The sequence below is a fragment of the Quercus suber genome, unplaced genomic scaffold, assembly GCF_002906115.3.
Source record: "Quercus suber isolate HL8 unplaced genomic scaffold, Cork oak 2.0 scaffold_128, whole genome shotgun sequence".
NCBI lineage: Eukaryota > Viridiplantae > Streptophyta > Magnoliopsida > Fagales > Fagaceae > Quercus > Quercus suber.
The window spans coordinates 627355-639043 of record NW_027069591.1 but is presented as its reverse complement, the minus strand read 5'-3'; the positions used below and the strand labels follow the sequence as shown (position 1 = coordinate 639043).

Genomic DNA, 11689 nt, shown 5'->3' with positions numbered 1-11689 from the left:
CTAATTATATTCATTCTTACCCTAGATGGTAATTTTTTGTTAGTTGAATTACTAGTAATTTTAATGCTTTCTTTTCTTTTTCCATTGATGACATGGCAATCAAAATTTGTCAAACCATGTAGCGTGGTCGACAACACAGTAGGCTCCTTTTGCCCACGTGGCTTCACAAGCGCCAAAAAATTTCCTTCGAAAGTTGAAAAATTACAGGCAATTTTATTGCTTTCATTTTCGGGGACCCAAAGGGTATATGGGGCATAAAGAAAGATACCCAAGTGATGAATAAAAAAAAAATGATATAGATTGGCAATTCCACACTGTTACAATTAACTTTTATGATTAAGACCTCTCACGGGGTATTCAGATGTTTGGAGCGTAACGGCGAACCCGAAAATCTTAGGTTTAATCTATTATATTATCAATTTTTTATAAATTTTTGGTTGCATTCTATTCTTAGGAAATAAAATAATTTGCCAAATACTTGAACACCCTTTAAAAAAAAAAAAAAAAACAAACAAACAATCAAACAAAAAAATTTGCATGATTAAGGGTCAATCAATAGGATTCTGTGAGGGGTTTTCAGTAATTTCAAGTCCAAGTGTTGCCCATGACCACTGAAATCCAAAACGGCCCCTAAAAGCAGAGCTGACCTACAATGGGCCAACTTATCCCCATCGTCGCTATCTGCAGCTGTTACCACCGCTACTTACACATTTCCATTAATTCAATATTTTATGCATATATTTTTTCTTTATCTACTTTTTTTAAAATATATCAATTTCAGCCTCTATTAATGTTCACTGATTTAATTATGTATATAAAGAACCCAAGTGACCATAATATGTTCTTTTTTCTAACCAACAGAAAGAACAAATTTTACTGAAGATTCCATTCCTATGACATTAGAGAAATAAACTTTGGATTTCTCTTTTTCTTTATTGAGATATACAAAGCTAGCAGATCCCACCCAAATAAACAAACAGAATTACTCTCTCTTTTTGATACTTTCTTTTCAGCTGTGATTGCCTGGTGGAGATAGAGAGAGAGCACCATGCTGAGGGATTCTGAGGAGGACACAGTGATGGTTGGAGCTGATCATGAAGGCGATAAGGACGGTGTTATCGGTTGGAACTCAAGCGAAGAAGATAAGGCTAAGAGTGAAGAAGGTGGTGACAGAATTACTAGCGGTGGAAACCGGTGGCCTCGCCCAGAAACTTTAGCACTCTTGAAGATACGGTTGGACATGGATGGGGTGTTTCGTGACTCAAATCTTAAAGGTCCACTATGGGAAGAGGTTTCAAGGTGATTTGTAATTTCTTTTTAACAAGTTTTTGTTTTGTTGAAATTTTTGTTGCTGTATTAGATCATCAGTTGAGATCCGGATTTGGGTTTCCACTGAAACTTTGTTTTCACCTTTCGGTTAAAACTTTTTGAGTCATTTCACAGTATACACTTTTTTGGGATATTGGCAATTCTTCTTGTACTTTCATTTGGTAATGTTTCTCAAATATATATTAATTTTCTGAAACGATGATCACCATTTTCAATGCTCTTAAGTGAAAATCGAGTTGATTTACTTTTTAAGAATAAGATTAGTATTATTTATAATTAATAACCATTTTTTGAAGAATTCTAGAAGAGGGATATATATATAATGATACCTGACATTTTTTCCGACATTAGTTAATGTGTTTTCCTTGGGAAAACTTTGGTCTTGATGATGATTTGTTTGATAGTTTCTCTCATCTTTCTAGGTCGTTCTTCCTTGACTCTATCCATCAATTATTGTAGATTCTATTCTGAAAGTAAGCATCTTTGGGACAGAAAATTATAAAAATGATGTTTTTTTCCAAAATTTCGGTGTCAGGAAACTAGCAGGGCTTGGTTATAACCGGAACGCCAAGAAATGCAAGGAGAAATTTGAGAATGTCTATAAGTACCACAAAAGAACCAAAGAAGGTCGAACCGGGAAGCCAGAGGGAAAGACCTATCGGTTTTTTGATCAATTACAAGCCCTTGAAAACAAACACCAACCATCTAGAGCAATGGCTTCAAGTGTTTCTAAGACTACTATTCCATCCACAGCAAACCCTACAATCATATCCCACAATGGTGTTTCTAAGAGTACTACTGTTCCATCAACAACAAACCCTACAATCATATCCCAGAGTGTTGTCCCTCCAATACCAAACCCTACAATTCCACCATTACAAGCACCAAAACCTGCTGTTCCTAGAAATCCTTTGCAAAGTACCATTTCTGGGATTCTTTTCTCGGGTAATACTTCGACCTCTTCTTCGACAGCGTCTGATGAAGAATTGAAAGGCCGTTGTAAGAAGAGGAGGAAATGGAAGGACTTTTTCAAGAGTCTCGCGAAGGAGGTGATAGAGAAGCAAGAGGAGCTACAGCTGAAATTCTTGGAAGCCATAGAGAAACATGAAAATGAACGAATAGTTCGAGAAGACTCTTGGAGGATACAAGAAATGGCAAGACTCAATAGAGAGCATGAAATGTTAGTCCAAGAACGATCCACCGCAGCAGCGAAGGACGCAGCGGTAATTGCATTCTTGCAGAAGATATCAAATGGCAACAATACAAATCTGCAGTCACAGCCAGTGCCTCGGCTAACACCGCCACCACGCTTGCTCTCATCAGAGACCAATTCTGAGATTCAGAAAATGGATATAGTTCGCTTTGAGAATAATTCAACACCTTCACCGACACAAACAAGCTCTTCCAGATGGCCAAAAGCTGAAGTTGAAGCTCTGATAGGGCTTCGAACAAGTGTTGATCGTAACTATCAAGAAAATGGGCCAAAAGGGCCTATGTGGGGGGACATTTCAGCTGGAATGCGTAGGCTTGGATACAATCGTAGTGCCAAGAGATGCAAGGAGAAATGGGAGAACATCAACAAGTACTTCAAGAAGGTGAAGGAAAGCAACAAGACAAGGCCCGAGGACTCAAAGACGTGTCCATACTTCCAAAAGCTTGATGCACTATACAAAGAGAAGAAAAAAGTTGAAAGCTCAGCCAATTCTAGTCATGATATGAATAACTTAATGGAGCCATTGATGGTCCAGCCAGAGCAGCAGTGGCCTCCACAAGAAGACAATAACCAGCAGGAGACAGCGATGGAAGATATTGAAAATGTGGAACAAAATGAAGAAGACGATGAAAATGAAGCTGTAGATAGTGAGGAAGAAGATGATGATGGCGGCGGTCATGAGGTGGTAATAAACAAACCTACCTCGACGGATAATGGTGAATGAGACAAGATAGGGAAGCTTCTTATAATAGAGTTACAAATAGTTTGCGTCATTGGGTGTAAAAAGAGGGTCCCAAATGGTACAAAGGCATTTGAAAGAGCAAAGTTTCTGAGTTCTATTTTTAATGATTAATCCCCCGGACCCCAAAAGAAAAGGGCAAATTGTTGTTCCATTCCTTCTTGATGTACACTAGTTTACACAGTGTTAATATTTTATAAAATTACATTTTTTTAGAAATGCCCACACTTTACACTAAGCGTGTACAGTTAGTGTGTATTAAATAGTGTATAATAATCAATGCCAAAAAAAAAAAGGATGGAATGATAATTAGATAAATAAATAAACCTTTTATGATTTCTGTCCAATAATACCTTCCATTTTTTTTTTTTTTTATGTGAATAATACCTTCCCTTATTTGGATCTGATTGAGAGAACAGAGAAATTGAATTGACACCAATACACATGAGGTTAGTGTAGAGTGGGATTTGATTAATTTGATAAATAATAATAACTATATATTTATTACAATTTGCCAACTTAATTTAATGGCAAATCTTGTAATTTTCTATTACCTTATAAGGAAAGCATTGAATCAATAAATTAGTGTGGTGCCTAGGTTCATTCGACTACACACATAATGCTAATAATTTTGGTAGCGATTTGATTTTTTATCATTGGAATCGAGGACTTTGGGTAAAGATTGGAACAAAGTAAGGTGCCCACAGTAATTATTAGTCAATTTTCATTTAGTTGCTCCGTTTTGCTAGTATAAAACTGTTTTCTGTACAGCTAATTTCAATTAATGAGAATAAGCAATCTCCAAGCCTTTGTCATAATGTTACCCTCTTAGTCCTCCAATTTTATTCTCTGTTTACATTTTTAACATGAGACCCTTATCCCATCTACCTCCACCTCAAAGACCCCCGAGCTTCTCAAATCTCTTGAATTTTTTGCTTCTCTTAAACTCATAGTGTTTTTCCTTTGCTCATAAGCTCTATTTTCCCCCTTTTTAATGAGCATCCATTACTAACAGATACATCAGGAGAGGTCAACTAAGCGATAGCGGTACTAAGACGGGAGGATTGAGGAGATAAAAGAAGTGTGAAACAGTTTGTGTAAAACCGTTACCTTGTTTTTTCTATATATATAATAATAATAATATAATAAAGAGGGGTCTTATTTCTAAGTAGTGCTTTAATGTTGATCACTCTTCTACCATTGCTTCTTGCCAAACTGTAATTTTCAATTGGGCCTTCTACCATACAGGCCAAGTGGCCAAGTTCGATGCTTTCAAAATCTTTTATGATCCGTTTGGATTGAGAGAAGTAGAGGAGAGTAAAGTAGAGTTGGCCCAAAATTAGCCTATTTTCATCCAACTCAACTTTATTATACTCTCATTCACTCCCTATCCCTCCCTCCTCAATCCAAACATGCCCTTAAATAAAAGAAAGACCAAAAGAAGACTAATAGGAGCTGCTTCAACAAACTAGAATTTCCAGTGGACCTAGAGACTCTGAGGCTATACCCTATTGGTTCCTCCCAAGGGCCCTTTATTGTATCACGCATGAGCAACATCTTCTTCTCTTTGTGAGAACCTTCTCCTAAGGATTTTCCTTCATAGACTACTACTCCAACGAAAGTGAGAGCCAGTGCATTGTGTGGACTTGGGTTCGATAAAGGTGACCGAAGGTGAGAAGAAAGCTTTTTCTTTATCACAATGACCTACCCTAATAATAGGGGTGGCAATTTTTATTCATATTCATGAACCCGCCCATTACCCACTTTATTTGGATAAGTCTTAACCCAATCCATTTAAGTATTTGGGTTAAATGGATGAAGATCTATTTGGTTATTTAATTAGATGGGTCTAAATGGATAAATCCACTAATACCCATTAAACCCATCTAAAATTTAAAATTAAATAAACTCATTAATACCCACTAAACCCTTCTAAATTCTAAAATTTAAATAAACAGATCTCAATTTCACTCCCCCTCAGATTTTCTCAGTAACCAAACAAAAGGAAATTCTAGAGAGAAAACGGAGATGGAATTGGAGTTCACCATTCCACTCTTTTCCTTGTCATTCGATTTCCCAAAGAAACGTTAGTACCCTAACCCCAAACAAACTCGCGTTCAAACACGGAGAAAAGAGAACGCCACTGAGTCAATGCCTCTCGAGTCAACTCTTGACTCGCCGATTCCAATGCATTTCCACCAATTACCACCACGGCAATTCTTTCGCTTCCTCTTCTTCTTTGCTGATGAAACTATGTGCTGCTTCAGTGCCTCCAGTACAGCACCGTTTGGAGTGTGTTGCTAGCTCCGCTACTTCATTCGCCTTTAGAGGTGAAGGCGACGGCAGCGGGGTTAGCGGAGAGAGCGTGGCGGTGGAGGTGGAGGTGGATAGAATGGTGGAGATGCAAAGGCAAATTTGGTTGCCAGTGGAGCCTAAGAGGTCTCCGCGTTGCCGTCTAATATAATTATACTCGACGTTGGAGTACTCTCTCTCTCTCTCTCTCTCTCTCTCTCTCATATTGCTATGTATTTTGCTAAATGGTTATGTTTCTGTGTTGTGTGTGTATGGCACCGATTACATTCCTGACCTTCCTGTCCGTATCTCTCTCTCTAATGCTTTGTTTGGTTGCTGAGAAATGAAAGGAAAAAAAATGATTTTTTTATTTGATGGGTCTTTTGTTGTAGAGAAAATGAAAGGAATGAGAAGGAAAATTGATTTTTGAACCTTTTTTTTTTTTGTTTTTTAAAGTTGACAACTTTAACTTTTTCTCTTTCTTTCTCTGATGGTCTGTTTGGTTGCCAAGTAAAACAAAGGGAATAGAAGGGAAAGAGGAAATGAAAGGAATTTTATGACCTTCGATGTGCTTGAGACTCTGTTTCATTGCCAAGAAAAAAAAAATAGAGAAGAAAAAAGTCTTTTTTTTTTCTCTCTCTCTCTCTCTCTATGGCTTTGTTTGGTTGCTGAGAAATGAATTTTGTGAAGGGAAAATAAAAGGAAAGAAGGAAAAGTGATTTTTGAACTTTTTAATTTTTTTTTTTTTTAAGTTTTTAACAGGTTATTTATTTATTTGGGTCATATTGGGTTAAATAAGCGGGTTACTAATTAAATGAGTTGGGTGGGTAATGGATAATTAATTTATATATAAACAGGTCATAAATAGATAATTATACACCTAACTCGCTCATTTGCCACCCCTACCTAATAAGCATCCTAAAACAAAGATAGAGTTTGGTTGAAATATTTATAAATATAGCATGGTTAGTGGAGGAAACACACACAAGGGTGGGGGGCCAAGGCCCCCCCCCCCCCCCAATTCTAAAAATTATTTTATAGTATGTATATTATTTACATTTAATAAATGTAGCATGTAAAAATTGAAGTCCCCCCCCAACCAAATTTGATCATTTCAATGGTGCTCTTAAAAGAAAGATAAATTTATAATTTAAGAGTTTAACAAATTAAACTATGTAGAAAATGATAAATTTTTGTACATGTTTAATAGAAGAAATACATGACTTTTATATACTCATTAAAATTTAGAAGATGATAAATTCTCTTAGAAAATTAATTTGTGTATATTGTGTGTGTAGAGGTTTGTCTTAACTAATATATTAGTATCACAACTTAGCCCCCTCCAAACTAAAATTTTTGACTCCGCCCCTATGCATGGTTGTGGTAGTAATGTCCTAGAACCTAGCAACTATTCCGTGCTCGAGTTTCAAGTTAGAGAATACTTCTTTTCTGATTTTCCTGTCCAGTGACCTGTTCAACAACAAATTCTTACATGGTCCAAGGATATCAAAGGTACACTTCCACCATTTCATCTATATCGAAACCTATACTAAGCTCCTTTTCAGCACTTACTCCTAAGTTGGAGCAACAAGCGACGGATTGAGCGTCTCTAATTTACAAATCTTGTTTTCTATTGTATAATAAGGAAATAAACTTTTCTTTTGAGGCTAGATCTCCATTTAGTAGAACATTTTTTTTAGCCTTATCATTTATAAAGGGGGGGAAAAACACTGAGTTTGTTTCTAGGATAATTGAACAGGAACCTTGCATTCTTCGGCATATTTTTGTAGACTTTCTCTTGAAATGTCATCCTAGCTAGTAAATCCCAATCCTCAATTGGATATTATTTTGTAGAACTCCTCTGTAAATATCAACTTCTCCACCTTTTATCACCAAATTCTGTGTTGAAAACCCATCAGTTGTTGCATTTAGTGTTGATGGCGTGAACTTGTACTTTCGACGCCCTTGAATTAATTTATTAGGGTGCCCATCTAATCTTATAATAGTTATTACTTATTACAACCTAGGGCGTGGGTTGTTATATCGAATATTAATTAAATAAGAGATGCTACATCTGCAATATTTTTACAACAAATCACATGTGGTTAGTTGTTATTGGTTCAAATTTGAAACTAACACTAAAATTACTTTTTTGTCCCAACAATAACAACCTGTTACTTAGAATTTGTTGTAAAAATATTGTAGACATATCATTTCTCTAATTAAATTAGTCACTTTTTAATTCCAAGTTTGCAAGAGACATAAAATTTTTAGAGACTTTCTTACATCTCAAAGTCTCAAACAGAAGGGGTGACGGTAAAAATTTGATGAACTATTCCAGAAACTTTTCTTTATAATCGACTACAATGAGTAGATTGTGGGTTGTTATGTCGAATATTAATTAAATAAGAGATGCTACATCTACAACATTTTTACAACAAATCACAGGTGGTTAGTTGTTATTGGTTCAAATTTAAAACTAACACTAAAATTACTTTTTTGTCCCAACAATAATAACCTGTCACTTAGAATTTGTTGTAAAAACGTTGTAGACATGTCATTTCTCTAATTAAATTAGTCACTTTTTAATTCCAAGTTTGCAAGGGACATAAAATTTTTAGAGACTTTCTTACATCTCAAAGTCTCAAACAGAAGGGGTGACTGTAAAAATTTGATGAACTATTCCATAAACTTTTCTTTATAATCGACTACAATGAGTAGATTGTGGTTGAATACAAATTCTCTATACTATTTTTTGTATTATATTTTATATTTCACAGATCACAACTTATCATGCATTTATTTAATTTTTCTTATAAAATAGTCAAAATTTAAAATGGAAAAAAATAAACACATGTATAGTTGTAATTGGTGAAATATAAAGTAGAATATAAAAAGTAGTACAAAGAATTTGTATTTATTGTTACAACTATACCCAATTTTTTTTTTTTTTTTTTTTGAAACACGACTATACCCAAATTTAATTGAGTATAAAGTGGAAAAATGGAGGAGGTGGTAAGCTGTAACAATGGGTGGGCACTTTTTAATTGGGCCACAAACCAGTATGTTGCGGCAATATTCACTCAAATTTAATTATGTCCTCATGGAAAAAAGAAAAGAAAAAAACGGAGGAGGTTGCAACTTTAGGTGGGATCATTTTGTAGGAAAAGCTTTGACCAACTATAGTTAAAGTTTATATTAATTATATATAAAAAAATAAAAAATAAAAAAATAAATGACAAGTTATTTTTTATAGAAAAATGTTAATGAATATTATAAGCTCATTGGTTTAGTAAATATTTTTAAAAATTTTTATGGTAAAAATTAAAAAAAAAATTAATTGTTTTGAAGTCTTTTTATATTTTTCATAAAAATTGTGATAAAAAATTTTCAAAACAGTTTATTAACAATTATTCTCAACACACCCATTAACCGGTCATATCTTTAAAATAATAATATTATCAGTTTAGATACTTTTACACCATCCAACGAAATAAATGGATTCCATTTTATCTGAATTATATTAAAACTAACGGACAAGACTATCAATTTCTATGATTGACTATCCCCCAAAGTCTTGGCCCAATGATTAAGATCTTATGGGGGATAGATCTTGAGTTCAAATTTCCGAAAACGATGATACGAAGTCGGTTTAGTTTAAGGACTATTAAACTTTATTTGATTAAAAAAAAAATTACTAACAGTGAAGTGATTGAAATATCTGATTTTACTTGAAAAGTGCCAAAGATGAATGATTCATTAGAAAATGACGAAACTTAGCTTGATCGAAGGATGTTCTCCTTTTTTTCCCAAACGGTAGAGTTTGAACACATTATTTCATGAGTTCAGTCGTAGCTATAAGTTCTCACTAAACCAAAACATCTTTGCACATTGAGAAACTTTTTTTTTCCTGAATAGAATGAGTGATTTATGATCTACAAAATGAGAAGCAGGGTGTGATCCTTTCCCTCTATATGTGAGTCGTGCACTATTTAATGATGATTATACACGCTCGGAACAAGCTCAGCATTAATTATTGGAACCAAGACCAACCTTTGCTTTGAACTTTTAGAACATCTTTTCGTTTTTTCTTTTCCTTTTGCTACATGGTTGTCGGCTAGGATTCTTAAAGCACTGCCCAAGGAGTACAAGGTTTTTTTTTTTTTTTTTTTAATAAATAAACAAACACACACATATATAAGAGAGAGGGAAAGAGGTTTTAACACAAATGTACATCACAGCTCTACCCAAAAAGTACAAGTTAAAAATTAATAAATATTCAATTATGAACTGTAATGCACTTTTAAAATAAAATACACATGTTAATGATTCATTGACTTACATATACAAATATATTGTGATAAGTGTACTTTTTTTAATATACATGTACTATTTGACTTTAATTTTTGAAAAATTAAAAAAATATTATTTAATAAAACATTAAATATATCTTAACTAGTGCCTTTAGAACATTCGTTAAAAAAATCCAATTTTTTATTAGTGAATATAGTTAGTGAATAGAGAAATCTCTTGGATTGAAGCTAAATATATAAGTTAAGAGACTTGGTCCTAGGACCTCATAGATCACATGATGCCTAGATACCTCTAGACTAGCCCTTTAGGAGTAGAGAACAACTTTAAGGCTGTGTTTGGTTCGGGTGAAAAGCCTTTATTGAAAACATTTTGCAACCTTATGAATGTTTGGGTGGATTGAAAAACCTGGTCAAACTAAAATTAATTTCCCTTTGACTCTAAACTAGGGTTGGCTAGAGTGTAAAATCAATTACAGTTTCATTTTACAACATTTTATTTTCAGCCTTCACTCTCACACTTACACTTTACAAACCCGAAGCAAAGAGAGATAGCAGAGAGGAGAGCTTGAACCAGCAGCCACCTCCATCACTAAACATCGCTCTCATCCTCACCGCTAGTTAGGTTGCTCGTGTTCTCCCTTCTTCTATCTCTTTACCACTCTTTCCCTTGACTTATGAAGCCCCAAAGCTCGATCTATCTAGATCGAGCCAGCATGTACCAAAACCAAAGTTCTCTCTTACTGATTTGTTGAGCCATGTCACCGATCTGTCCTCTCTCTCTCGTGTGTGTGTGTGTGTGTATGTGTCCTAAAAAAAGGTAATTTCCCCACATTAATTACTTAAGAAAGGGTGTTGTATGTGAGATTACCAATTTCAATTATGGTAATAATTTAGACCCCAAATTTTAAATTAAGCCTTAATCAATATTAGGTTAGTCTATCAATTAACACCAAGTTTAAGTGATTAACTGATTGATATAAGAAAGGATGATACTAATTGCATGGATAACAATCAAAATGAGCAACTGCAAAAAATAATTGGCACAATAGTCAACAAGATAATACCAGATATATTATTAAAGAGGAAAATTAGATAATCAAGCGAAAAACCTCTATATGGCACTACCAACAAAACTATCCACTAGAATGAATAGTTGCATTGCAAGATATACACAAAACCCTCCAAGCTTAGTGTTATCTATGTACATAAGCCTTCCAAGCTTCTGCTAAAAATCAACTTCACCAAGTCCTTTCTTCAATCTAGCTACCAATATGCAAGTTGAGCTATCAAGTACAATCAACCAAATACCACAAGCAACCAAGTTTCCTTGGATTTATAGGAGTGCAAAATGATTCCCAAGGTTCCAAACAACAATCACAACACAAGTGGTGATGGGTGTGAAGGATCTAATCTCCTCTCATAGGATTTGGCTATGCTGAGAGGGAGACAATAGAGAGAATTGGTAGGTGTTTAGCTCTCACAAAAGGGAATGTTTCTCTCAACTCTCAGAGGGGAATTAGGGCTTTTAGGGTTCTCTCTAGTGTTTCAATATTTGAATTAGGTTTACAATTTTTTGGAAAATGGGACTTATTTAGGTAGGTTAAAGGGGCCGATACAACAAACAAAAAGTAATCGAATGTTTCAGGTTCAGTTGAGTTCATAAGGATGAGAATGAGGCAAGTTTGAGGCAAACTCACCATCCAAAACTTTTCAAACTTGAACTTCATACCATTCTCGCCTCATACACTTGAACCACTTTAAACCACAAGCCCAATACAAGAAAAGGCTCACAAAAACATACAT

The 11689-nt window shown here is 34.6% G+C and overlaps 1 protein-coding gene across 1 annotated transcript; it reads left to right on the top strand.

Moving 5' to 3' along the window:
* The first annotated feature begins 797 nt into the window (after positions 1–797).
* LOC111990554 (trihelix transcription factor DF1) lies at positions 798–3500 on the top strand. Its single transcript, XM_024022341.2, has 2 exons — positions 798–1299; positions 1865–3500. The coding sequence occupies exons 1-2, from the start codon at positions 1049–1051 to the stop codon at positions 3264–3266; spliced, it is 1653 nt and encodes a 550-aa protein (XP_023878109.2). The 5' UTR covers positions 798–1048; the 3' UTR covers positions 3267–3500.
* Positions 3501–11689: the final 8189 nt, after the last annotated feature.

Bases quoted from the DNA above. Each gene is read 5' to 3' on its own strand.
- LOC111990554 (XM_024022341.2), top strand. From the start codon at position 1,049: ATGCTGAGGGATTCTGAGGAGGACACAGTGATGGTTGGAGCTGATCAT. The intron at 1,300-1,864 runs GTGATTTGTAAT...TTTCGGTGTCAG, and splicing joins CTATGGGAAGAGGTTTCAAG to GAAACTAGCAGGGCTTGGTT.